At 49.9% G+C, this 22,940-nt stretch overlaps 1 protein-coding gene and 1 long non-coding RNA gene across 5 annotated transcripts in view; both read right to left on the bottom strand.

Annotated features, from left to right (window-relative positions):
• Nucleotides 1–1,375: 1,375 nt before the first annotated feature.
• Nucleotides 1,376–20,294, bottom strand: LOC116980962. Its single transcript, XR_004414126.1, has 3 exons — nucleotides 19,458–20,294; nucleotides 4,014–4,023; nucleotides 1,376–1,387 (listed from the first exon to the last, which is right to left on the bottom strand). It is a non-coding gene; the product is annotated as an uncharacterized LOC116980962 (long non-coding RNA).
• Nucleotides 20,295–20,556: 262 nt separating this feature from the next.
• LOC116980958 (zinc finger protein 239-like) overlaps nucleotides 20,557–22,940 on the bottom strand; it is a 10,329-nt gene continuing 7,945 nt past the window's right edge. For 3 of the 4 annotated variants that reach the window (XM_033033536.1, XM_033033533.1, XM_033033532.1), the window contains exons 2-3: nucleotides 21,708–22,440; nucleotides 20,557–21,455 (exon numbers count right to left, since the gene is read on the bottom strand). In XM_033033536.1, the coding sequence (XP_032889427.1) occupies nucleotides 21,190–21,455; nucleotides 21,708–22,311 (870 nt within the window). In that variant the 5' untranslated portion in view covers nucleotides 22,312–22,440 and the 3' untranslated portion in view covers nucleotides 20,557–21,189. The remainder of the gene's footprint in view (nucleotides 21,456–21,707; nucleotides 22,441–22,940) is intronic. The other variant, XM_033033535.1, reaches the window with a different exon arrangement.

Genomic DNA, 22,940 nt, shown 5'->3' on the forward strand with positions numbered 1-22,940 from the left:
ACATTCACCCATGATCATCTAGATGATGCCTTTCTGGGGAATGACATGATGAATGTAGCAAATATCTAGACTAGAGGTACGTGAAAGGGAAAAGTTTCAAGGAGATGTGCGGGGCAAGTTTTTAATACAGACAGTGGTGGGTGCCTGGAACATGCTGCCAGGGGTGGCGGTGTAAACTGATACAATAATGGCGTGTAAGAGGTTTTAGATAGGCACATGGCTATGGAGGGAATTGAGGGATATGGATCATGGTCAGCCTGGCTAGTTTATCTAGGCTTCATGAGGTTGTGGCCAAAGGACCTTCCTCCCCACCACCTCTGCCCCTTCCCCTTTCTCTCTCTCTCTCCATTAATCCTGTACTGTTAACCCCATCGATCCTGCACTGACCCCCCCATCCTGTACTTTCACCCCATTCGTCCTGTACTGATCCACCCTTCCATCCTGTACTGTCCCCCCATCCTGTACTGATCCCATATCCATCCTGCACTGATCCCCCATCCATCCTGCACTGATCCGCCCTTCCATCCTGCACTGATCCCCCCCCCCATCCATCCTGCACTGATCCCGCCATCCTGTACTGTCCCCCATTCATCCTGTACTGTCCCCCTATCCTGTACTGTCCCCCCATCCTGTACTGAACCTCCCATCCATCCTGCACTGATCCCCCCCATCCATCCTGTTCTGACCCCCCCATCCATCCTGTACTGTCCGCCATTCACCCTGTACTGTCCCCCCATCCTGTACTGAACCTCCCATCCATCCTGCACTGATCCCCCCCATCCATCCTGTTCTGATTCCCCCCCCATTCATCCTGTACTGTTCCCCCATCCATCCTGTTCAGATTGTCCCATCCATCCTGTACTGTCCCCCCATTCATCCTGTACTGACCCCCCCATTCATTCTGTACTGTACACCCATTCATCCTGTACTGATCCCCCCCCCATCCATCCTGTACTGATTTACCCCCCCCCATCCATCCCGTACTGATCGCCACTGAAATCCCCCGCGCTCTCCCCTCACAATTTTATCTACTCCAACCAACGCGCACTAATTCCCCTGCCTCAATCCATCCATTCCACACTGATTGCCATCTCAACCCCCCCTGCCATCTATCCATCCAGCTCTGATTCACCCATCTCCCCCCCCCTCCCATCCCCGACCCTACTGCGCTGGAAATGTCTTCAGAGCGAACATTGACTATGTTTGATAACGGAATGCAATCAAGTGTGTTTTAATTCCCAATGTTATTATTAAATTTAATCCATATTACGTTATTACAGAATTCATTTTAACAGCAAATCAATGCTCTTAATATGGAGTATCAGTACTGTAGTTATTTATTGAGCAACATTCACAACTATACTTTGGATTTATCCAGGTTTTACTTCTACAGTTGGTCATATACATCACAAATTTGGTCTGGAGATATTTCAGTTGAATATTCCAAAATCCAGGGGCGACAGGGAGTCACCGTGCGTCACTACGCATGACGCCGCGTCACGACCCGACCACAACTCGACAACCTCTTTTCAGGCTGTCGCCGAAAATGTCACCCAAGTGGGACAGGCCTCTCACTGCAAAACTTGAGGCAAGGCTTTCGAAGGCGGCGCCGGCGGCAAACTTCTCCCTGGCCAGGTTCTCGATCACCTCGGTCTCGAGTCCGCAGTGCTCAAAGAGTGCCTCAGGAAGGCCGTCAGCATCCATAAAGACTCATCACACCCCTGTAACGGTCTGTTCGAACTACTTCCCTCCGGCAGGTGTTACAAGGCCTTCTACGCCCGAACCTCCAGACTCAGAAACAGCTTTATTCCAAGAGCTATAGCGGCTCTGAACCGGCCCTGCTGAGTGCCCCCCACCCCCCCTGGACTGTCTCCCTCGGATGGTCACGACACACAGCTTATTTATTTATTTTACTTTTCTTTTTCATCGGTTGGAGCTGCATACTAAATCTCGTTGCACTGACGTGCAATGACAATAAAAGACATTATTATTATTATTATTGAAATGTACAAGTCCGAGCAGGCTCGGGAGAAGCAGCAGCTGATGTCATAGTGAGAGTGCCGTAATCCGTCTTCATCAACCTGTCACTTGAGCGGCTCCTTGGGATGACCTGTTGCTGATTCTTGTGGCACTGCTGGAGTGGTTACTTGTGCACCCAGGGATGCTGCTGGCATGGTGACTGGTGCTTCCTGGAGTGCTGCTCGTGTGGTTACTTGTGAACCCTGGAGTGCTGCTGGTGTGGTTACTTGTGTACCCTCTGCTAATTCTCCCCCTTCCGACGTTGCTGCTCCCGTTGCCGTCGCCTCAGCCGCTAGAGCCGGGCAGCAGCTGCCGGCCCAGGCTGCCACTCCCTTGAAACTGCGGATGCTGCTGGTGGCCACCGCTACCTGCATGAACTCGCACTTCTGCTGGTACATGAACAGCGAGTCGGGCCCGAGCTGCCTCTTGGAGCTGGAGCGATGCACGATGTCAGGCAGGAGCACCAGCTGCCCGCTCTGCTGGAGGCCAAGTAAGTCTTCGTGTTGCTGCTGGCCCCGCTGCCACTGCTGCTGTCTTCGTCGGGGGCAGAGCTGCCCAAACCATTGGGCTCCACTTTGCACCCCCTCGTCGTCTGGCTCTTCAAGTACTTGGCCTGGTCGGCAGCCAGTCTTTCCACGGCACTCTGCCGACCCCACCTGTCCCCCTTCATTTGACTGCGAGGTAGCTGGGACCTTTGGACATGAGCCTGAGCGGCAGAGAGATGCTCGCCTCAGGCGGCATGCTTGCAGTGGGTGCGATCTCGATCGGCATCTTACATTGATCCAGCCAACGTGGACAAACACGCTTTCTCAACCGCGAAGAAGCAAAAACCAGGACTTCCATGCAATTACCTGTCTGCAGTCACCTTAATCCACATTCACTATGAATTTGCCCATAACTTGGACAAAGTCGTGACTAGGTTCGCTCAGTTACATTCTTGGAAAATGGAACTGGAAAACATGAATTCTTGCTAAATGGCAATATATGCAGGCATGCCACGTGTGTCTGTCACCTGCATCCCTACACCAGGACTTCCATGAGCAATGACAGGCTGTCTGCAATTGCCTTAATGCACATTCACTATGACTTTGCCCATGACTTGGACAAAGTGGTGACTAGGTTTGCACAGTTACATTCTCGGAAAATGTAACTGGAAAATGTGATTTATGGCTAAATAGCCGCTATTTGGTCTGCCAAGAGTGTTGTCAAAGTCTGTGAGAGGAACCCTGAACTGTCCGCTAATTCCCTCACACTTTGAGAGCCTAAACAGGGCACTGCAAGAAGAGGTAGGTCTGGCTACCTACATCAGTGTACTAACTGCGGAATGACACAGGCCTTGGACAGCGTTAACGAAATGAACACTGCCATTAAAGATAAAGTCACACTTTAGGAGACCAAACGTGGCACTGCAAGAAGAGGTAGAAGTAGGGCCACCAACATCAGTGTACAGCGGAACGACACATGCTTTGACAGCATTAACAAACTGAGAACTGCCATGCTAGATAAACTGGTCTGAAGTGCTATATTCGTGGAACCAGGAATGGCATATAGGCTAAGGCCAATGAATGCCTTGGCATTAGTCGTAGGGGTAAATGGTAATATACATCCAGGAGCATCTGAATGTTTATGCAGCATCATGCCAGCATGTTTGATTGTTTGGTAAACTATATGATGAATTGCAAAATTTATGTATATTATTATATATTTTTATGTTGTGGAATCAAAATCAAGAATTATAAATTCACATTTCAAAAATGGTTTCACAATTCAGTAGTACAGGTACTGATTTTCAGTATTCCATAATGATATTTGAGAATACATGAAGTTGCATGCAAAACACTGATTTTCAAAAATCCAGTTTCTGTGTAGTACGTTCTATTGCATTTAAGTGAAAAATACCGATTTCCCCAACAAAATACTGATTTTCAGCCATCAAAATACGAAAATACTCAGTGAAACTTGGCAGCTCTGTAATTATTAATCTTGACTCCAACAAAATTATTTCTGAAATGTTGGTCATACATTTGGTGCAAAAATGCTCCAAAATGAGGCTCAGAGTGCAACAGAGGGCATCATCTAAAACCGACGCCGCGAGGGGCTTCAAGCGCGTGATGTGCGCTGTGCGCACATTACTTCACATAACATTTTTGTACTCCTGTCATGCCACACCCCTTTTTGAAAAGCTTCGTACGGGCCTGACTTGGGACTGCGTGACTGTCTTGAGGTGTCTGCTCGCATAAGGCTGAAGGGCTTGAATGAGTAGAGACAAGGATCGGACCCGCGTTGGTTAGGAATTGTATAGGATGTTCGTGATTGTGTTGGGAAGAATAAAGAGTTAGTTGACCAGTGCTTGACTCAGTGTTTTACTGAACACGACTAAGGGGGTAAGCTGCAGTAGCATAATTACAGCTTGAAGGGCCGAATGGCCTACTCCTGCACCTATTGTCCATTGTCTATTGAAAAGGTAATCATTACACCAATCTACAAGAAAAAAGACAAGTTAGACTGTGGCAATTATAAGGGAATCAGCCTGCTTAGTCATTCATGCATAATTCTCACTCTAATACTTCAAAGACGCATCATGAAAAGGGCAGAAGAGATTCTATCAGAAACCCAAGCAGGGTTTAGACCAGGTTGGTCAACCATTGATCAACTGTTCACTCTAAGACAATGAAAAATCACCTCGAAAAGAAAAATTGACTCTTCTGTTGCTATATTGACTTTGAAAAGACCTTCGATTCTGTGTGGCAGGAGGGATTGTGAAAGGCACTTGGTTTCTTTGGTTTTTCCAACAAAATTATAAGGCCACTAAAAGCACTTTACCAGAAATCTACAAGTGCTGTAAGAGCGAATGGGGAACTAACAGATTAGTTTGCTACTGCAGTTGGAGTGCGACAAGGTGGAGAGCGCGACCAGCTGAGCCGCGGGGCTGGAGACCGCCACCGGAGCAGCGGGGCTGGAGACCGCCACCGGTGCAGCGGGGCTGGAGACCGCCACCGGTGCAGCGGGGCTGGAGAATGCCACCGGAGCAGCGGGGCTGGAGAATGCCACCGGAGCAGCGGGGCTGGAGAATGCCACCGGAGCAGCGGGGCTGGAGAATGCCACCGGAGCAGCGGGGCTGGAGAATGCCACCCGAGCAGCGGGGCTGGAGAATGCCACCGGAGCAGCGGGGCTGAAGAATGCCACCGGAGCAGCGGGGCTGGAGAATGCCACCGGAGCAGCGGGGCTGGAGACCGCCACCGGAGCAGCGGGGCTGGAGACCGCCACCGGAGCAGCGGGGCTGGAGACCGCCACCGGAGCAGCGGGGCTGGAGACCGCCACCGGAGCAGCGGGGCTGGAGACCGCCACCGGAGCAGCGGGGCTGGAGACCACCACCGGTGCAGCGGGGCTGGAGAATGCCACCGGTGCAGCGGGGCTGGAGAATGCCACCGGAGCCACGGAAGCGTGGAGCAACGGAGCGGCAGAACACCAGCGCGCACCAAGCCAGCTCGGCCGACCGGAAGCACCAACAGACGGCGACACGTACGAAAGCACCGCCGGGGACGCAGAGGTGGGTTAAAGGCCAGGTTAGAGCTATCCCCACACAGGCCAGGTTAGAGCTAGCCCCACACAGGCCAGGTTAGAGCTAGCCCCACACAGGCTAGCGATTCCTAGCCTTTTCCTCGCCAACGTGCGCTCACTGGCAAACAAAATGGACGAACTCCGGCTAAGGATCACCTCCCACAGCTGGATCAAAGACTGCAACATCCTGATCTTCACGGAAACTTGGCTCAACATCGACGTTCCTGACAGCGCCATCCGGCTAACGGGGCGTCATTTACTCCGAGCGGACAGGACAACAGACCAGAGGTGGGGGTCTGTGCATTTATGTAAATAAAGCATGGTGCACGCACTCCACCATCATCGAGAGTCACTGCTCAGCTAACCTTGAGTTCCTCTTGGTTAGATGCAGACCGTTCTATCTGCCCAGAGAGTTTACCTCCACTGTTGTGACTGCAGCCTATATCCCTCCTGATGCTAATGCCAAGCTTGCAATGAAAGAGCTGCATACTGCCATTAGCAATCAACAGACGCACAACCCCGAGGCAGCCTTCATTGTTGCGGGTGACTTCAATCACTCCAACCTGAAGACTGCACTCCCCAAATTCCACCAACATGTCTCCTTCACCACTAGAGTAGACAAGACACTGGACAAAGTCTACACTAACATGGCTGAAGCTTACAAAGACGTCCCCCTCCCCCACCTTGGTCAGTCTGATCACCTCTCATTGTTCCTGTTCTCTAAGTACTCCCCACTCATCAGACGGGTTAAACCCACTGTGAGGACAGTTAAAGTCTGGTCAGAGGAAGCGGACTTCACACTTCAGCAGTGTTTTGGAAACACTGACTGGAAGGCGTTTGCAGCCCAGGCCACCCTTGACTCCCACACGGACATTGATTCCTTCACATCCTTTGTTCTGGACTTTATAAACTCCACCATCAATAGTGTCACCTCCCTCAAACAGGTGACCATATTCCCGAATCAGAAGCCATGGATGAACAGCGAGGTCAGGCTACTGCTGAAAGCACGGGACACCGCTTTCAGGTCAGGCGATGCTCGAGCCTACAGTTCATCCAAGGCTAACCTGAAGAGGGGCATCAAGAAGGCCAAGCAGTACCATAAGCTCAGGATTGAGGAGCACTTCAACAACAACTCCGACCCCCGACGCATGTGGCAAGGCATCCAGGCCATCACGGACTATAGACCCACCAATACCACCCCCACATCCAGCAACGCCTCCTTCCTTGAGGAGCTTAATCACTTCTATGGCCGCTTCGACAGGGACAATCTAGAGACAGCCATCAAGGCTGTGCTACCTGCCGATCACCAACCCCTCACACTCACCCCCTATGACGTATTCGTGGCACTGAGTAGGACTAATGCACGTAAAGCTGCTGGCCCTGACGGCATCCCCGGGCGCGTGCTCAGGGCCTGTGCTGCGCAGCTGACAGACGTCTGGACTGACATCTTCAACCTGTCACTTGCCCAAGCAGTTGTCCCCACGTGCCTTAAAACCACCTCCATCGTGCCGGTACCAAAACACTGCGCTGCGGCAAGCCTCAACGACTTCCGCCCAGTTACACTTACTCCCATCATCACCAAGTGCTTCGAGAGGCTGGTCCTGGCACACCTCAAAGGCTGCCTCCCCCCCCCCACCACATTGGATCCCTATCAGTTTGCCTACCGCAAGAACAGGAGTACAGAGGATGCCATCTCAACGGCACTTCACTCCGCCCTCTCCCACCTCGACAACAGAGACACTTACGTAAGAATGCTGTTCATCGATTACAGCTCAGCATTCAACACCATTATACCCTCTAAACTGATCACCAAACTCGGTAACCTGGGCATCGACCCCTCCCTCTGCAACTGGATACTGGACTTTCTAACCAACAGACCCCAGTCTGTTAGGTTAGACAAGCACACCTCTTCAACCCTCACCCTGAACACCGGCGTTCCACAGGGATGTGTGCTGAGCCCCCTCCTCTACTCCCTCTTCACCCACGACTGCACACCTATACATGGTACTAACACCATCATCAAGTATGCAGATGATGCAATGGTGACAGCAACAACGATGAGTCGGCCTAGCAGCATGGTGTGCGCTGACAACAACCTGGCCCTTAACTCCAAGAAGACCAAGGAGCTCATTGTAGACTTCAGGAAGTCTAGGGGCGGCACGCACACCCATATCCACATCAACGGGACGGAGGTGGAACGTGTTTCCAGCTTCAGGTTCCTGGGGGTCAACATCTCCGATGACCTCTCTTGGACCCACAATACCTCAACTCTGGTCAAGAAGGCTCACCAGCGTCTCTTCTTCCTGAGGAGACTGAAGAAGATCCATCTGTCGCCTCAGATTCTGGTGAACTTCTACCGCTGCACCATCGAGAGCATCCTTACCAACTGTATCACAGTATGGTATGGCAACTGCACTGTCTCTGACCGGAAAGCACTGCAGAGGGTGGTGAAAACTGCCCAACGCATCACCGGTTCCTCGCTCCCCTCCATTGAGTCTGTCCAAAGCAAGCGTTGTCTGCGAAGGGCGCTCAGTATCGCCAAGGACTGCTCTCGCCCCAACCATGGACTGTTTACGCTCCTACCATCCGGGAGGCGCTACAGGTCTCTTCGTTGCCGGACCAGCAGGTCCAGGAACAGCTTCTTCCCTGCGGCTGTCACACTACTCAACAACGTACCTCGGTGACTGCCAATCACCCCCCCCCCCCCGGACACTCCTCCCACAGGAAAAACATTATGACTGTATGCATGTAAATAGATTTATTTATTGAAATCATATTCTATGTCGCTCTTCCAGGGAGATGCTAACTGCATTTCATTGTCTCTGTACTGTACTGTACACTGACAATGACAATTAAAGTTGAATCTGAATCTGAATCTGAACGGTGTGTGATCTCACCACAGCTATTTAAAATCTTGCTCGAACTGGTCATGTCGTATGCATTGCACGACACAAATATAGGCGTAAATATCCAAGGTCATCTCCTAAATAAAGCACGCTTCACAGATGACATCGCACTCATTGCTGCGTGCGAAACCAACCTCCAGACTCTGGTAAACCTCGTACATGAAAGTAGTAAAGCGCTGAGACGGAAAATCAACAGGAAAAACACAAGTACAGGCAATCTCCAAAGAGAACATAAAAATAAATATCAAAATCAAAGGTACACATGGCCGTCCGAAGGGGGGTGCATTGGGCGCGCTCGCATCACCCCCTTTTCCCCACAGTAAGAAAAAATCCAGAGGAAAATAAAATTTGGAGCGCATTCAGCGTTTACCCGAAATTCTGGTTCCTGCCCGCTGGATGATTTGAGGGAAAAAATAAAGCGACCATCCGCACCTGCGCAGTTGGGGGAAGCCGGTGACACAGTAGTGTCGCAAAATTATGCTGACTCTCTACGCATGCACAGTGGGCCCGGTTGGATTCAGATAGCATTTTGCAGTCCACACACTCAGTGATCGCCTGGATGCCTCGTGCCTACTCTGGTAAGTAGTGGAATATTGCGTTGCGGGAGGGGTAGTCTGGTTTTTATCCGGGGTAGCAAATTACCAGCGAGGGTCTAACAGGAGACCGTTCTTCCATCTCCTGGTGGGAGCGGGTACGGCTGGCAGTGGCCATAACCAGACCTCGACAACAGACGCCGCTCCGGCCCGGCCTTTGCCTCTCCCGCCATCGGGGCCACAACACCCCCCCCCTCCGCTGGTGGGAAGTACTCTGAGAAGTTGAGGGGCAAGTTCTCAGCTAGTGACTTAGGGAATTAGGAATGCCAAACTCAATCACAAACGGCGGATTGAGGAGCACTTCCAAAACAACTCTGACCCCAGGCGCATGTGGCAAGGAATCAAATCCCTTGCCGATTACCAGAAAGTTAACACCCCTCCCCCAGACAACGCCACCCTTCCTGACGAGCTAAACCATTTCTATGCTCGCTTTGACCGAGATAACAAAACCCCAGCCATCAAAGTTGCTCCACCCCCAAATGAACAACCCCTCAGTCTCTCCACCTCTGCTGTACAAGATGCACTGAGCAAGGTGAATGAGCGCAAAGCTGCCGGCCCCGATGGCATCCCTGGCCGGGTGCTTAGGGCATGTGCTGGACAACTATCCCCAGTCTTTACCGACATTTTCAATCTCTCACTGGCCCAGGGTGTTGTCCCCACTTGCCTCAAGACATCAACCATCGTGCCAGTGCCCAAACAGTCAGCCACAGGGAGCCTCAACGATTTCCGCCCAGTGGCACTCACCCCTGTCATTGCTAAGTGCTTTGAGCGGCTGATCTTGGCTCACCTCAAAGCCAGCCTCCCCCCCACACTGGACCCCCATCAGTTTGCCTACCGGGCCAACAGGTCTACAGAGGACGCCATATCGGCGGCCCTACACTCTGCCCTGAACCACCTGGACAACAACAACTCCTACATCAGGTTGCTGTTCATTGATTTCAGCTCCGCTTTCAACACTGTCATCCCCGCCAGCTTGATCACCAAACTCAGCGGGCTTGGCATCTCCACCTCCATCTGCAACTGGACACTAGATTTCCTCACCAACAGACCACAGTCTGTTAGGGTCAACAACCTCACCTCCACCACTATAACACTGAACACCGGCGTGCCACAGGGCTGTGTGCTCAGCCCTCTCCTCTACTCCCTCTTCACCCACGACTGCATCCCTAAGTACGGATCCAACGCCATCATTAAGTTTGCTGACGACACCACGGTGGTAGGACTGATCAGTGACAACGATGAGTCAGCCTACAGAGAGGAGGTCCAGCACCTGACAACCTGGTGTGCCAATAATAACCTCGTCCTCAACTCCAAGAAGACGAAGGAACTTATTGTCGACTTCAGGAAGGTCAGAGGGGGCAGACATACCCCCATCCATATAAACGGGACTGAGGTGGAGCGCGTCTCCAGCTACAAATTCCTCGGGTTACACATCTCGGAGGATTTGTCCTGGTCCTTCAACAACTCCAAGCTGATCAAAAAGGCACAGCAGCGCCTTTACTTCCTGAGGAGGCTCAAGAATGCCCACCTGTCCCCCCAGCTCCTGACCAACTTCTACCGGTGTACCATCGAGAGCATCCTGACCGCCTGCTTCACGGTATGGTACAGCAGCTGCACTGTTGCGGACAGGAAGGCACTACAACGGGTGGTGAAAACCGCGCAGCACATCATCGGTGCCCCGCTCCCTGCCATGGATGCCCTCCACCGAAAACGGTGTCTGAAACGGGCTGGGAAGATCATTAAAGACCCCTCCCACCCCAACCATGGACTGTTTGCCCTCCTCCCATCAGGGAGGCGGTACAGGAGCCTCAGGTCTCGTACCAGTAGGATGAGGAACAGCTTCTACAATCATACCGTCGCATTGCTGAACTCGGAGTCCCGCCGATAGATTCCTCCGGTCCCTCCGTCCCCATTGTTTAATTATTCTGTATTTTTTATTATTCTGTATCCTCTTTTTTTTTAAATTTCTATATTGCACTACTACGGACTGACGCAAAACTGCATTTCGTTGTACCCATACTCAGTATTTGTGCAATGACATTAAAGTTGAATTGAATCTTCTTCAGTTTGGAAGAGCATGCAAGAAATCACCAGCTATAAGAGGAAAGCCCCCCCGCTCTTTGGACAGTTGTCAGCTGACGAACGATCTGAATGAGTTTTACTGCAGGTTTGAAAATCAGAAACGTAACCCTGGAACAGCCTCTCCAACACACACAGCCAGACCCCAGTCTGCAAAGAATGGATCCTGCACCCTCTCCTTCCCATTCATCACTTCACACCTACTTAAGGCAAGACTCCAGTATGAAACGAGTGGACCCTTTCCCACCCCAACCAACACTTCACATCCACTCACAGCCTGACCTCAGTCTGCAAAGGCTGGGCCCTTCTACACCCACCCCACTCCACTTACAAGGCCTTCTACGCCCGAACCTCCAGACTCAGGAATAGCTTCATTCCCAGAGCTATAGCGGCTCTGAACCAGCCCTGCTGAGTGCCCCCCACCCCCCACGGACCGTCTCCCTCGGATGGTCACGTCGCACAGACACATCTGCACTTTAGTCTGTTTCAACTGTTTTGACTATTTTACTGTTGTAATGTTCTTTTTACAAACCATGTTCTCGGGGTATCTAAATCTAAATTTTATTAGTTATTTAAGTTATGACATCGGATGGAAGCTGCATACCAAATCTCGTTGCGCTTATGTGCAATGACAATAAAATATATTATTATTTTTATTATTATCACCACTTCACACCCAATTACTCATTTTTAACCAGTCCCTGCAAACATGTACTGTCCCTGCCTGCTTCAAAGTCTCCACTATTGTCCCTGTACCCAAAAAAGGCAAGGATTACTGGTCTTATAGACTAGTTGCACTGACCTCTGTAATCATGAAGACCTTTGAAAGGCTTGTGCTGACCACGCTGAAAAATATCACAATCCCCCTGCTGGATCCTCTGCAATTTGCATATTGGGCCAATAGATCTGTGGATGACGCAGTCAATCTGGGTCGACATTTCATCCTACAGTACCTAGACCACCAGGGGACCTATGCGAGGATGTTGTTTGTTCATTTTAACTCTGCATTCAACACCATTGTGCCAGAGCTACTACGCTCCAAACTTTCTGAGTTGACTGTGCCTGAACCCCTCTGTCGGTGGATCACCAGCTTTCTCACAGACAGGAAGCAGCATGTGAGGCGGGAAAGCATATCTCAGCTGCAAACGCTCAGCATAGGACACCGCAAGGCTGCATACTCTCCCCTCTCCTCTACTCTCGTTACACCAATGACTGCACCCCCACAGACACCTCTGTCAAGCTTCTCAAGTTAGCGGACGACACAACCCTGATTGGACTGATCCAGGATGGGGATCTATGTACTCTTTTCAGTTTGCCATCTTTCCTATAACATGGTGCCCAGAACTGAACACAATATTCTATATGCAGTCTCACCAACATCTTATACAACTGCAACATGATCTCCCAACTTCTATACTCAATACTCTGACTGATGAAGGCCAAAGTGCCAAAATACTTTTTGACTACCTGATGTACCTGCGACTCGAAAGAACCATGCAACTGTCAACCATTCCTTTGCCTAACTGGCTAATTGATCCAGATCCTGCTGCAATCTTTCACAACCATCTTCACTATCTGCAAAACCACTCACTTCTGTATCATCAGCAAACTTGCTAATCTTGCCCTGTGCTGTGACGTTTCAGAGTGCTGGAGTAACTCAGCGTATCAGGCTGAGTATAGAAGTTGGGAGGTCATGTTGCAGTTGCATAAGAAGTTGGTCAGGCCACGTTCAGAGTATTCAGTTCTGGACACAATGTTATAGGAAAGATGTCATCAAACTGGAACGGGTACAGTGAAGATTTACGAGCATGTTGCCAGGACTAGAGGGCCCGAGCTATAAAGAGAGGTTAAGTAGGCTGGGACTCTATTTCATGGAGGAGAGGAGGATGAGGGATGATCTAATAGAGGTGTATAAAATCATGATTTGAATAGATATGGTTGAGTCTTTTGCCCAGAGTAGGTGAATCGAGGAGCAGAGCAGAGGCAGTGGATGACTTCAGGTTCGTCCGAGTAACTGAGTCGTTCCTCGACAAGTCCTACAGTAAGATTGTTACACCTAAGGTACTGAAAGAGAGAAGGTGGGTGACGGTGAGAAAGGGAGGGAAGCATTGAATGCAAATGTCTCCGGGTGTTGTACCTCTTGTGAACAGGTTCACCTATTTAGAAGCTGTCGGGACAAAAGACATTACACTGAGCGGTGGACTGGCTTGCGAAGCAAATAGGGCTGTTGAGCCAAAACCAAATAGGCCAACGTCAGGCAATGCCATTGTAGTGGGAGACTCCATTGTGAGAGGTACGGACAGGGGTTTCTGCGGCAACAGACGGGATTCGAGGATGGTGTGATGCCTTCCTGGTGCCAGGATCCAGGATGTCACGGACAGAGTGCAGAAAATCCTCAAGGGCGAAGGTGAACAGCCGGAAGTGGTAGTGCATGTCGGCACAAACGATGTCGGAAAGGGGATGAATATTCTGCAGCGTGACTTTAGAGAGCTCGGAAAAATGCTGAAAAGCAGGACCTCCAGGGTTGTTATCTCCAGTTTGCTTCCAGTTCCTCGTGCTGGCGAGAGCAGGAACAGGGAGATACGGGACCTGAATGTGTGGCTGAGGCATTGGTGCACAGGGCAGGGATTTAGATTCTTAGATCACTGGGATCTGTTTTGGAGTAAGGGGAAACTGTACAAAAGGGACGGATTGCATCTTAACAGGTGGGGGACCAGCATTCTCGCAGGCAGGTTTGCCACTGCTACACGGGTGGTTTAAAATGGAATAAGGGGGGTGGGGTGTCAAATGGGATAGTCGAGGATGGAGTTAAAGGGAAAAGGTTTCTTAAATGTGTGAGTGGGGAGGTAGAGGGGTGTAAAATGAGGGTAGAAGCAATAGGTAGCAAGGTGAAAAGTGAAAGTGGCAGGCAGACAAATCCAGGGCAAAAATCAAAAAGGGCCACTTTTCAACATAATTGTATAAGTGTTGTAAAAACAAGCCTGATGGCTTTGCCTCAATTCAAGGAACATTCGTAATAAGGTGGATGAGTTGAATGTGCAGATAGCTATTAATGACTATGATACAGTTGGGATCACGGAGACATGGCTCCAGGGTGACCAAGGCTGGGAGCTGAACATCCAGGGATATTCAATATTCAGGAGGGATAGACCGAAAGGAAAAGGAGGTGGGGGTAGCGTTGCTGGTTAGAGAGATTAACGCAATAGAAAGGAAGGACATTAGCTTGGAGTATGTGGAATCGACATGGGTAGAGCTGCGAAACACTAAGGGGCAGAAAACTCTAGTGGGAGTTGTGTACAATCCACCTAACCGTAGTAGTGGGGTTGGGGATGGCATCAAACAGGAAATTAGAAATGCGTGCAACAAAGGTAAAACAGTTATAATGGGTGACTTCAATCTACATGTAGCTTGGGTGAATCAAATTGGCAGGGTTGCTGAGGAAGAGGATTTCTTGGAATGTATGCGGGATAGTTTTCTAAACCAACATGTAGCGGAACAAAACGAGAGAGCAGGCTATTCTAGACTGGGTATTGAGTAATGAGGAAGGGTTAGTTAGCAGTCTTGTTGTGCGTGGCCCCTTGGGCAAGAGTGACCATAATATGGTTGAGTTCTTCATCAGGATGGTGAGTGACATAATTAATTCAGAAACAAGGGTTCTGAACTTAAAGAAAGGTAACTTTGAGGGTATGAGACGTGAATTGGCCAAGATAGACTGGCAATTGATTATTAAAGGGTTGACGGTGGATATGCAATGGAAGGCATTTAAAGACTGCATGGATGAACTACAATAATTGTTCATCCCAGTTTGGCAAAAGAATAAATCAGGGAAGGTAGTGCATCCGTGGATAACAAGGGAAATCAGGGATAGTATAAAAACAAAAGATGAAGCATACAAATTAACCAGAAAAAGCAGCCTGGGAGAAATTCAGAGTCCCTCAGAGGAGGACAAAGGGTTTAATTAGGAAAGGGAAAATAAATTATGAAAAAAAACTGGCAGGGAACATAAAAACTGACTGCAAATTTGTTTATAGATATGTGAAGAGAAAAAGATTAGTTAAAACAAATGTAGGTCCATTGCAGTCAGAAACAGGTGAATTGATCATGGGGAACAAGGACATTGCAGACCAATTGAATAACTACTTTGGTTCTGTCTTCACTAAGGAAGACATAAATATTGTGCCGGAAATCATAAATATTCTGCCGGAAATAGCAGGCCACAAGGGGTCAAATGAGATGGATGAACTGAGTTAAATCTAGGTTAACCGGGAAGTGGTGATCGGTGAATTGAATGTATTAAAGGCTGATAAATCCCCAGGGCCAGATAGGCTGCATCCTAGAGTACTTAAGGAAGTAGCCCCAGATATAATGGATGTATTAGTGGTAATTTTTCAAAACTCTTTAGATTCTGGAGTAGTTCCTGAGGATTGGAGGGTAGCTAATGTAACCCCACTTTTTAAAAAAGGAGAGAAAACGGGGAATTACAGACCAGTTAGTCTAACATCGGTAGTGGGGAAACTGGTAGAGTCAGTTATTAAAGATGGGATAGCAGCACATTTGGAAAGTGGTGAAATCATTGGACAAAGTCAGCATGGATTTATGAAAGGTAAATCATGTCTGACGAATCTTATAAACTTTTTCGAGGATGTAACTAGTAAGAGTGGATAAGGGAGAACCAGTGGATGTGTTATATCTGGACTTTCCGAAGGCTTTCGACAAGATCCCACATAAGAGATTAGTATACAAACTTAAAGCACACGGTATTGGGGGTTCATTATTGATGTGGATAGAGAACTGGCTGGCAGACAGGAAGCAAAGAGTAGGAGTAAGCAGGTCCTTTTCAGAATGGCAGGCAGTGACTAGTGGGGTACCACAAGGCTCAGTGCTGGGACCCCAGCTATTTACAGTATATATTAATGATTTGGTCGACGGAATTGAATGCAACATCACCAAATTTGCAGATGACGCAACGCTGGGGGGCAGTGTTAGCTGTGCGGAGGATGCTAGGAGGCTGCAAGGTGACTTGGATAGGCTGGGTGAGTGGGCAAATGCATGGCAGATGCAGTATAATGTTGATAAATGTGAGGTTATCCACTTTGGTAGCAAAAACAGGAAAGTAGACTATTATCTGAATGGTGGCCGATTAGGAAAAGGGGAGATGCAATGAGACCTGGGTGTCATGGTACACCAGTCATTGAAAGTAGGCATGCAGGTGCAGCAGGCAGTGAAGAAAGAGAATGGTATGTTAGCATTCATAGCAAAAGGATTTGAGTATAGGAGCAGGGAGGATCTACTGCAGTTGTACAGGGTCTTGGTGAGACCACACCTGGAGTATTGCGTACAGTTTTGGTCTCCTAATCTGAGGAAAGACATTCTTGCCATAGAGGGAGTGCAGAGAAGGTTCACCAGACTGATTCCTGGGATGTCAGGACATAGACTCGGCTTGTACACAGAGAGTGGTGAATCTCTGGAATTCTCTGCCACAGAAGGTAGTTGAGGCCAGTTCATTGGCTATATTTAAGAGGGAGTTAGATGTGGCCCTTGTGGCTAAAGGAATCAGGGGGTATGGAAATAAGGCAGGTACAAGATACTGAGTTGGATGATCAGCCATGATCATATTGAATGGTGGTGCAGGCTCGAAGGGCCGAATGGCTTACTCCTGCACCTATTTTCTATGTTTCTATAAGTTAAAGGTGAAGGGGAAAAGATTTAATAGGAATCTGTGGGGTATATTTTTCACACAAAGGGTGGTAGGTGTATGGAGCAAGCTGCCAGAGGAGGTAATTGAGGCAGGGACTATCACAACATTTAAGAAACAGTTACACAGGTACATGGATAGGACAAGTTTGAAGGGATATGGATCAAACACAGGCAGGTGGGACTAGTCTTCATGGGACTGGGCCGAAGGGCCTGTTTCCACACTGTATCACTCTATGACTCTATCTATCTTTCCCTCTCAACCACATTCTCCTGCCTTCTCCTCATTACCTCTGACACCCGTATCAATCAAGAATCCATCAATCTCCTCCTGAAAAATGTCCATTGACTTGACCTCCACAGCTGTCTGTGGCAATGAATTCCACAGTTCACCACCCTCTGACTTAAGAAATTCCTGCTCATCTCCTTCCTAAAGGAATGTCTTTTAATTCTGAGGCTGTGGCCACTGGTCCTAGACTCTGCCACTAACGGAAACATCCTCTCCACATCCACTCCATCCAGATTTTTACCAGGATGGGACAGACGGCAGCAGCTTCACACCGTGTCCCAAAGCTTGTGTCCTGTCCTTCATCACCCAAGGCACCGTCACAAAGTAGCTCACGATGGTTTGGGTAACATTCAGGAATGTCTATGCATGTCACATCATGAATATTACTGATCCAAAATATATGACCCAAAATATAATCTATACCTTTTCTCCAGAGATGCTGCCTGACCCACTGAGTTACTCCAGCACTCTAATAATAATAATAATGGATGGGATTTATATAGCGCCTTTCTAATACTCAAGGCGCTTTACATCACATTATTCATTCACTCCTCAGTCACTCTCGGTGGTGGTAAGCTACTTCTGTAGCCACAGCTGCCCTGGGGCAGACTGACGGAAGCGTGGCTGCCAATCTGCGCCTATGGACCCTCCGACCACCACCAATCACTCACACACATTCACACTCATTCACACACAGGCAAAGGTGGGTGAAGTGTCTTGCCCAAGGACACAACGACAGTATGCACTCCAAGCGGGATTCGAACCGGCTACCTTCCGGTTGCCAGCCGAACACTTAGCCCATTGTGCCATCTGTCGTCCCTATTAGGTTAGTGAGGTAGGGGCAGAGATCGGGGAGGCAGGACTTCAGCAGGGGAGTGGGGAGAGGGTCGAGGGAGCAGGTAGTGGGTTTGGTAGAGCTGATGAGTTTGGAGATTTCAATAGGGGTGACCAGGTCAAACTGGGAGAGGAAGCAGTGTGGAGGAGGGGTAAGGAGGTCAGTGGAGATGTTAAAAGGAGGGGCCTTGGTAGGTGGTGGAGTAGATGCTGGGGAGTCGGGTACAGGGGATAAAGATTGATAGATGGTGCTGATTTTATCAGCGAAAAAGTGGAGGAACGAGTTGCAGAGATCCGGAGTAGAGGTAGGGAGATGTCACCTATCCATGTTCTCCAGAGATGCTACCTGACCCGCTGAGTTACTCCAGCACTTTGTGTCTATTTTCCCTTCACCCATCTGCCCAGGCCCACTCTCCCCCGTCCTTTCCTATGTTCCTTTCCACCCATAAACCTATCTCTGCCTTTACATTTCACACCTCTTTCAAATCTGCTCTACTTATCTACATGCAGTTTTCTTAACTTTTTAGTCATAGAATGATGCAGTGTGGAAACAGGCCCTTAAGCCCAACTTGCCCACACCGACCAACATGTTCAATCTACACTAGTCCCACTCACACGCGTTTGGCCCATATCCATCTAAGCCTGTCTTATCCATGTACGTGTCCAAATGTCTCTTAAACATTAGGATAGTTCCAGCCTTAACTACCTCCTCTGGCAGCTCGTTCCATACACCCACCACCCTTTGTGTGAAAAAGCTACCTCTCAAATTCCTGATAATTTCTATAACATTGGTCATAAATTTGGTGCAAAAATGCTCCAAAATAAGGCTCAGAATGCATCAGAGAGCATGTAAAACACCTTAGCTTCCAGGGCCTGAATAAGGTGAACTGGACAATGATCAGAGACCCAGACCCGCCCAGGGAATAAAGCGATATGCGTTCTTGATTGCCGTAGAACAGTGATCGAGTGTTGCCTCCCCTCTGGCGGGGCAGGTAACATGAAGTCTGTATTTTGGAAGGTCACAGCTGAGGTTAGCTTTGTTAAAGTCCCCTAAAACAATGACCATGGAGTCCGGGAAGTCACTCTCTACCCTCATTACCTGGTCAGCGAGTTGTGTTAGTGCCTCACGTTTGCAGGTTTGGATGGGGGGGAGGAATGTAAACTCCAGCGAGAATAAAGGAGTTAAATTCCCTCAGAGAGTAGAAGGGTTTGCAGTGGATAAAGAGGGATTGCAAAAATTTGACAGCACCACCTCTTGATTTCCCCGCTGCCTCCACTTCGCGATCCGCTCTGTGAAGTTGGAAGCCAGCCAGTTGTAGCGCGCTGTCCAGGGTCGACTCACAAAGCCAGGTCTCGATGAAACACAGGCAGCAGCATTTACGAACCAAACTTGACGAAATTAAACTCTTTCACAGTAAGGTCAGGATAAACTTGCTTACGTAAGGCATAAATGCATCAAAACTTTCTTTAAAAAAAAAACACTTAAAAATGACTTTAGGTTTTTGGGCCAGTGGCAGCCAGTTGGTACTGTGAGCAGTTGGCTGTGTGCAGCTTGGCTCACTTTTGCATTTTAACTTAGGCACAGTATGAATGAGAAGATGCTGGTACAGTTGATTGTCTGCTCCTCGACAGGGGCAAGGAGGGCTTATATTAGGAACACTTCTCCATCCGTTTCCCACCACGGATGGCTGACCTGCTGAGTTCTACCGGCACTTTGGAGGGGAATGGACGGGCGACATGTCGGGTCTGGACACTACTGTTCCTCCAGCTTGTGTGTCACCTTGTCAAAGTTCGTCTCTTAAAAAGCAAATAAAATTGTTAAAGGTAAACCATGGCAATCTTTAATTGATTCATCAGACGGGAGTGGCAAGATCTACAATGAGCACAAACGTTGCACAGTGCTTCTCGGTTCCACTCTCAGAACAAAGGAAAGTTAGTACAATTATACATTTTTCTTATCAATAAAACACTCCTACCAAGTCTGAATATGACATGACTGTAAGCTTCTATACCCTTTCAGAATATAGGAAAAGCGGGGTCCAAATCAAGCTCATCCAATAACAAGTTATTACTTATCTCTGGAGCTTCAGCTATTTTTTTTCAATCTTGGCTTCTTTATGGCCTTGAAAGAAGCACATGTTATTACACAGGCTTCCATCTTAATGTCTTTATTAAAACGCCAACCTGTCCTCCATATTGTGTTCCATATAATTTACAAAGTCATTCAGACATGGCACCGAGCCATTCTTTTGTTCTACGAGACCATGCTTTTGGAGAAGAACGACTCCATTTTAGATTTGACTATTAGCTCTTTCAACCTCACTCTGGCAATGGAGGAGGCCCAGGGCAGAAAGATCAGTGTGGGAGCGGGAAGGAGAGTTAAAATGGTTGGCAACTGGGAGATCCAACAGGCCTTGGCAGATTGAGTGCCAGTGTAGGGTGAAATGCATGCCTAGTCTAGATACAAGAGAGAGAGATTTTGTGTGTGAGAGAGACAGGGAGCGGGAGAGGGAGTGCGTGAGAGAGACAGGGAGCGAGAGAGGGATCGTGTGAGAGAGACAGGGAGCGAGAGAGGGAGTGTGTGAGAGAGAGGAGGAGGGTACGAGAGGGTGAAGTGGAGAGAATTTGTACGAGGGGGGGGGGGGGAATGTGGAGAGAGAGCGGAGGGAGAGGAATTTTATATGTGCAGCTTTAAGGGACATTGGTCAGGTGGCATTTGGAGTATGGCATACAGTTCTGATCACGGGACTGATGTGGAGGCTTTGTAGAAGGTGCAGAGGTGGTTAACCAGAATGGTTTACAAACAAGGAACTGCAGATGCTGGTTTGCAAAAAAGGAAAAAGTGCTTGAGTAACTCAGCAGGACAAGCAGCCTCTCTGGAGAGAAGGTATTGGTGACAGAAGATCTCGACCCGAAACGTTACCCATTCCTTCCAGCATTTTGTGTTTACCTAAACAGCTCCTATCCACATGGCGGTGTGCCAACAGGCTGGAGGAGCGAGGAAAGGCCTTGCCACAGAGCGGGCAGGTGAAGGGGCACTGGCTGGTGTGAACTCGCCAGTGCTCCAGCAGGTGGTCAAGAGGGGTGAAACCTGTACCACCGTGCGCTGTTGAAATGCTTGCCGTCGTGGGAGCAGCCGCTCGCCAGCGTGAGCCCACCGGTGTTGCCGCAACCCCCGCAAGCTGTCAAGCTCCTCACCACTGTAAGGGAAGTCCTAGGGCTGGCCACAGGTTTGCACGCGCTGGTGAGACAGGGCGTGGGAGGCCGTGGCAAAGTGCTCTCCACACACCGGGCTAGGGACGGGACGGTCGCTGTCGTGCACCCGCTGGTGGGACAGCAGCTTGGAGGAGCGGGTGAAGCCCTTGCCGCACTGGGCGCAGGTGAAGGGACGCTCGCCGGTGTGGGTTTGCAGATGCCTCTGCAGGTTGCTGGAACGGGTGAAGCCCTTGTCGCACTGGGCGCAGGTGAAGGGGCGCTCGCCTGTGTGGGTGAGGTGGTGCTCCAGCAGGCTGGTGGAGTGGATGAAGCCCTTGCCGCACTGGGCGCAGGTATAGGGGCGTTCGCCGGTATGGGTGCGCTGGTGCTTCAGCAGGTGACTGGACTGGGTGAAGCCCTTGCTGCACTGGGTGCAGGTGAAAGGACGTTCGCCGGTGTGGGTGCGTTGGTGCTTCAGCAGGTGGCTGGAGTGGGTGAAGCCCTTGCCGCACTGGGTGCAGGTGAAGGGGCGCTCGCCGGTATGGGTGCGCTGGTGCACCAGCAGGTTGCCGGAGTGGTTGAAGCCCTTGCCGCAGTCGCTGCAGGTGTAGGGGCGCTCGCCGGTGTGGGTGTACTGGTGCTTCTGCAGGTTGCTGGACTGGATGAATCCCTTGCCGCACTGGGGGCAGGTGTAGGGCCGCTCCCCAGTGTGCAGGCGCCTGTGCACCTTCAGGTCCCTGGACAACTTGAAGTCTTTGCCGCAGACCGCGCAGGTGAAGGGCCGCTTACTGCTGTGCACCTGCCGGTGGTCCCGCAGCCCTGACAACCAGGCAAAGCTCTTGCCGCAGGTGGAGCAGTCATAGGGCTTTTCGCCCGTGTGCACCCGCCGGTGTCTCTTCAGGTCATTCGCCGTCTTGAAGCTCTTGCCGCAGTCGGAGCAGATGATGGGCCTCTCGCTGGAGTGCACGCGGTTATGCCGCAGCAGGTTGCCGTAGCGGGTGAAGCTCTTGCCGCACTCTGTGCAGTCGAAGGGGCGTTCTCCCGTGTGCACACGCTGGTGGGTCTCCAGATCACTAGGGCTCTGCCAGGCCTTGCCACACACGTCGCACTCATAACGCTTCTCCTTCTTGTGCCCTGTCATGTGGTCCTCCACTGAAGCACAGCCCGGACACCGAACAAATGCGGGGGAGGGGGGCTCACCGGCACCCTGGCCGCCCTCAAAGGCTGCTCACGTCCCCGTCTCTCCGTCGACAGCAATGGCTCCTAAACCCTGCAGGAGAGGAACACAGAGGGTCAACAACGGGGAAACAGGACATTACTAACACATATTGGGTGTGTTTATGGCAGAGGAAACCGTTATATAATTCTGCGTGGCACAGTGGCACAGTTGCTGCCTCACCGCCAGAGACCCAGGCTCGATCCTGACTACAGGTGCTGTATGTGCGGTGTTTGTACGTTCTCCCCATGAACTGCGTGGGTTTTTACTCCAGGTGCTCCGGTTTCCTCCAACATTTCAAAGACATTCAGGCTTGTAGATTAAGTGGGCTCCACAAGATTATAAAATTGTCCCTAATGTGCGTAGGATAGTGCTAGTGTACGGGGTAATCGCTGGCCGGTTGAAAGACCCGTTTCAACGCTGCATTTCTAAACTAAAGTAAACCAAATGATGGTCTCGACCCAAAATATCACCCATTTCTTCTCTCCACTGATGCTGCCTGACCTGCTGAATTACTCCAGCACTTTTTTTTTTTTTTTTTTCTCTCTCTCTCT

The sequence above is a fragment of the Amblyraja radiata genome, chromosome 15 (genome assembly GCF_010909765.2).
Source record: "Amblyraja radiata isolate CabotCenter1 chromosome 15, sAmbRad1.1.pri, whole genome shotgun sequence".
NCBI classification, from domain to species: domain Eukaryota; kingdom Metazoa; phylum Chordata; class Chondrichthyes; order Rajiformes; family Rajidae; genus Amblyraja; species Amblyraja radiata.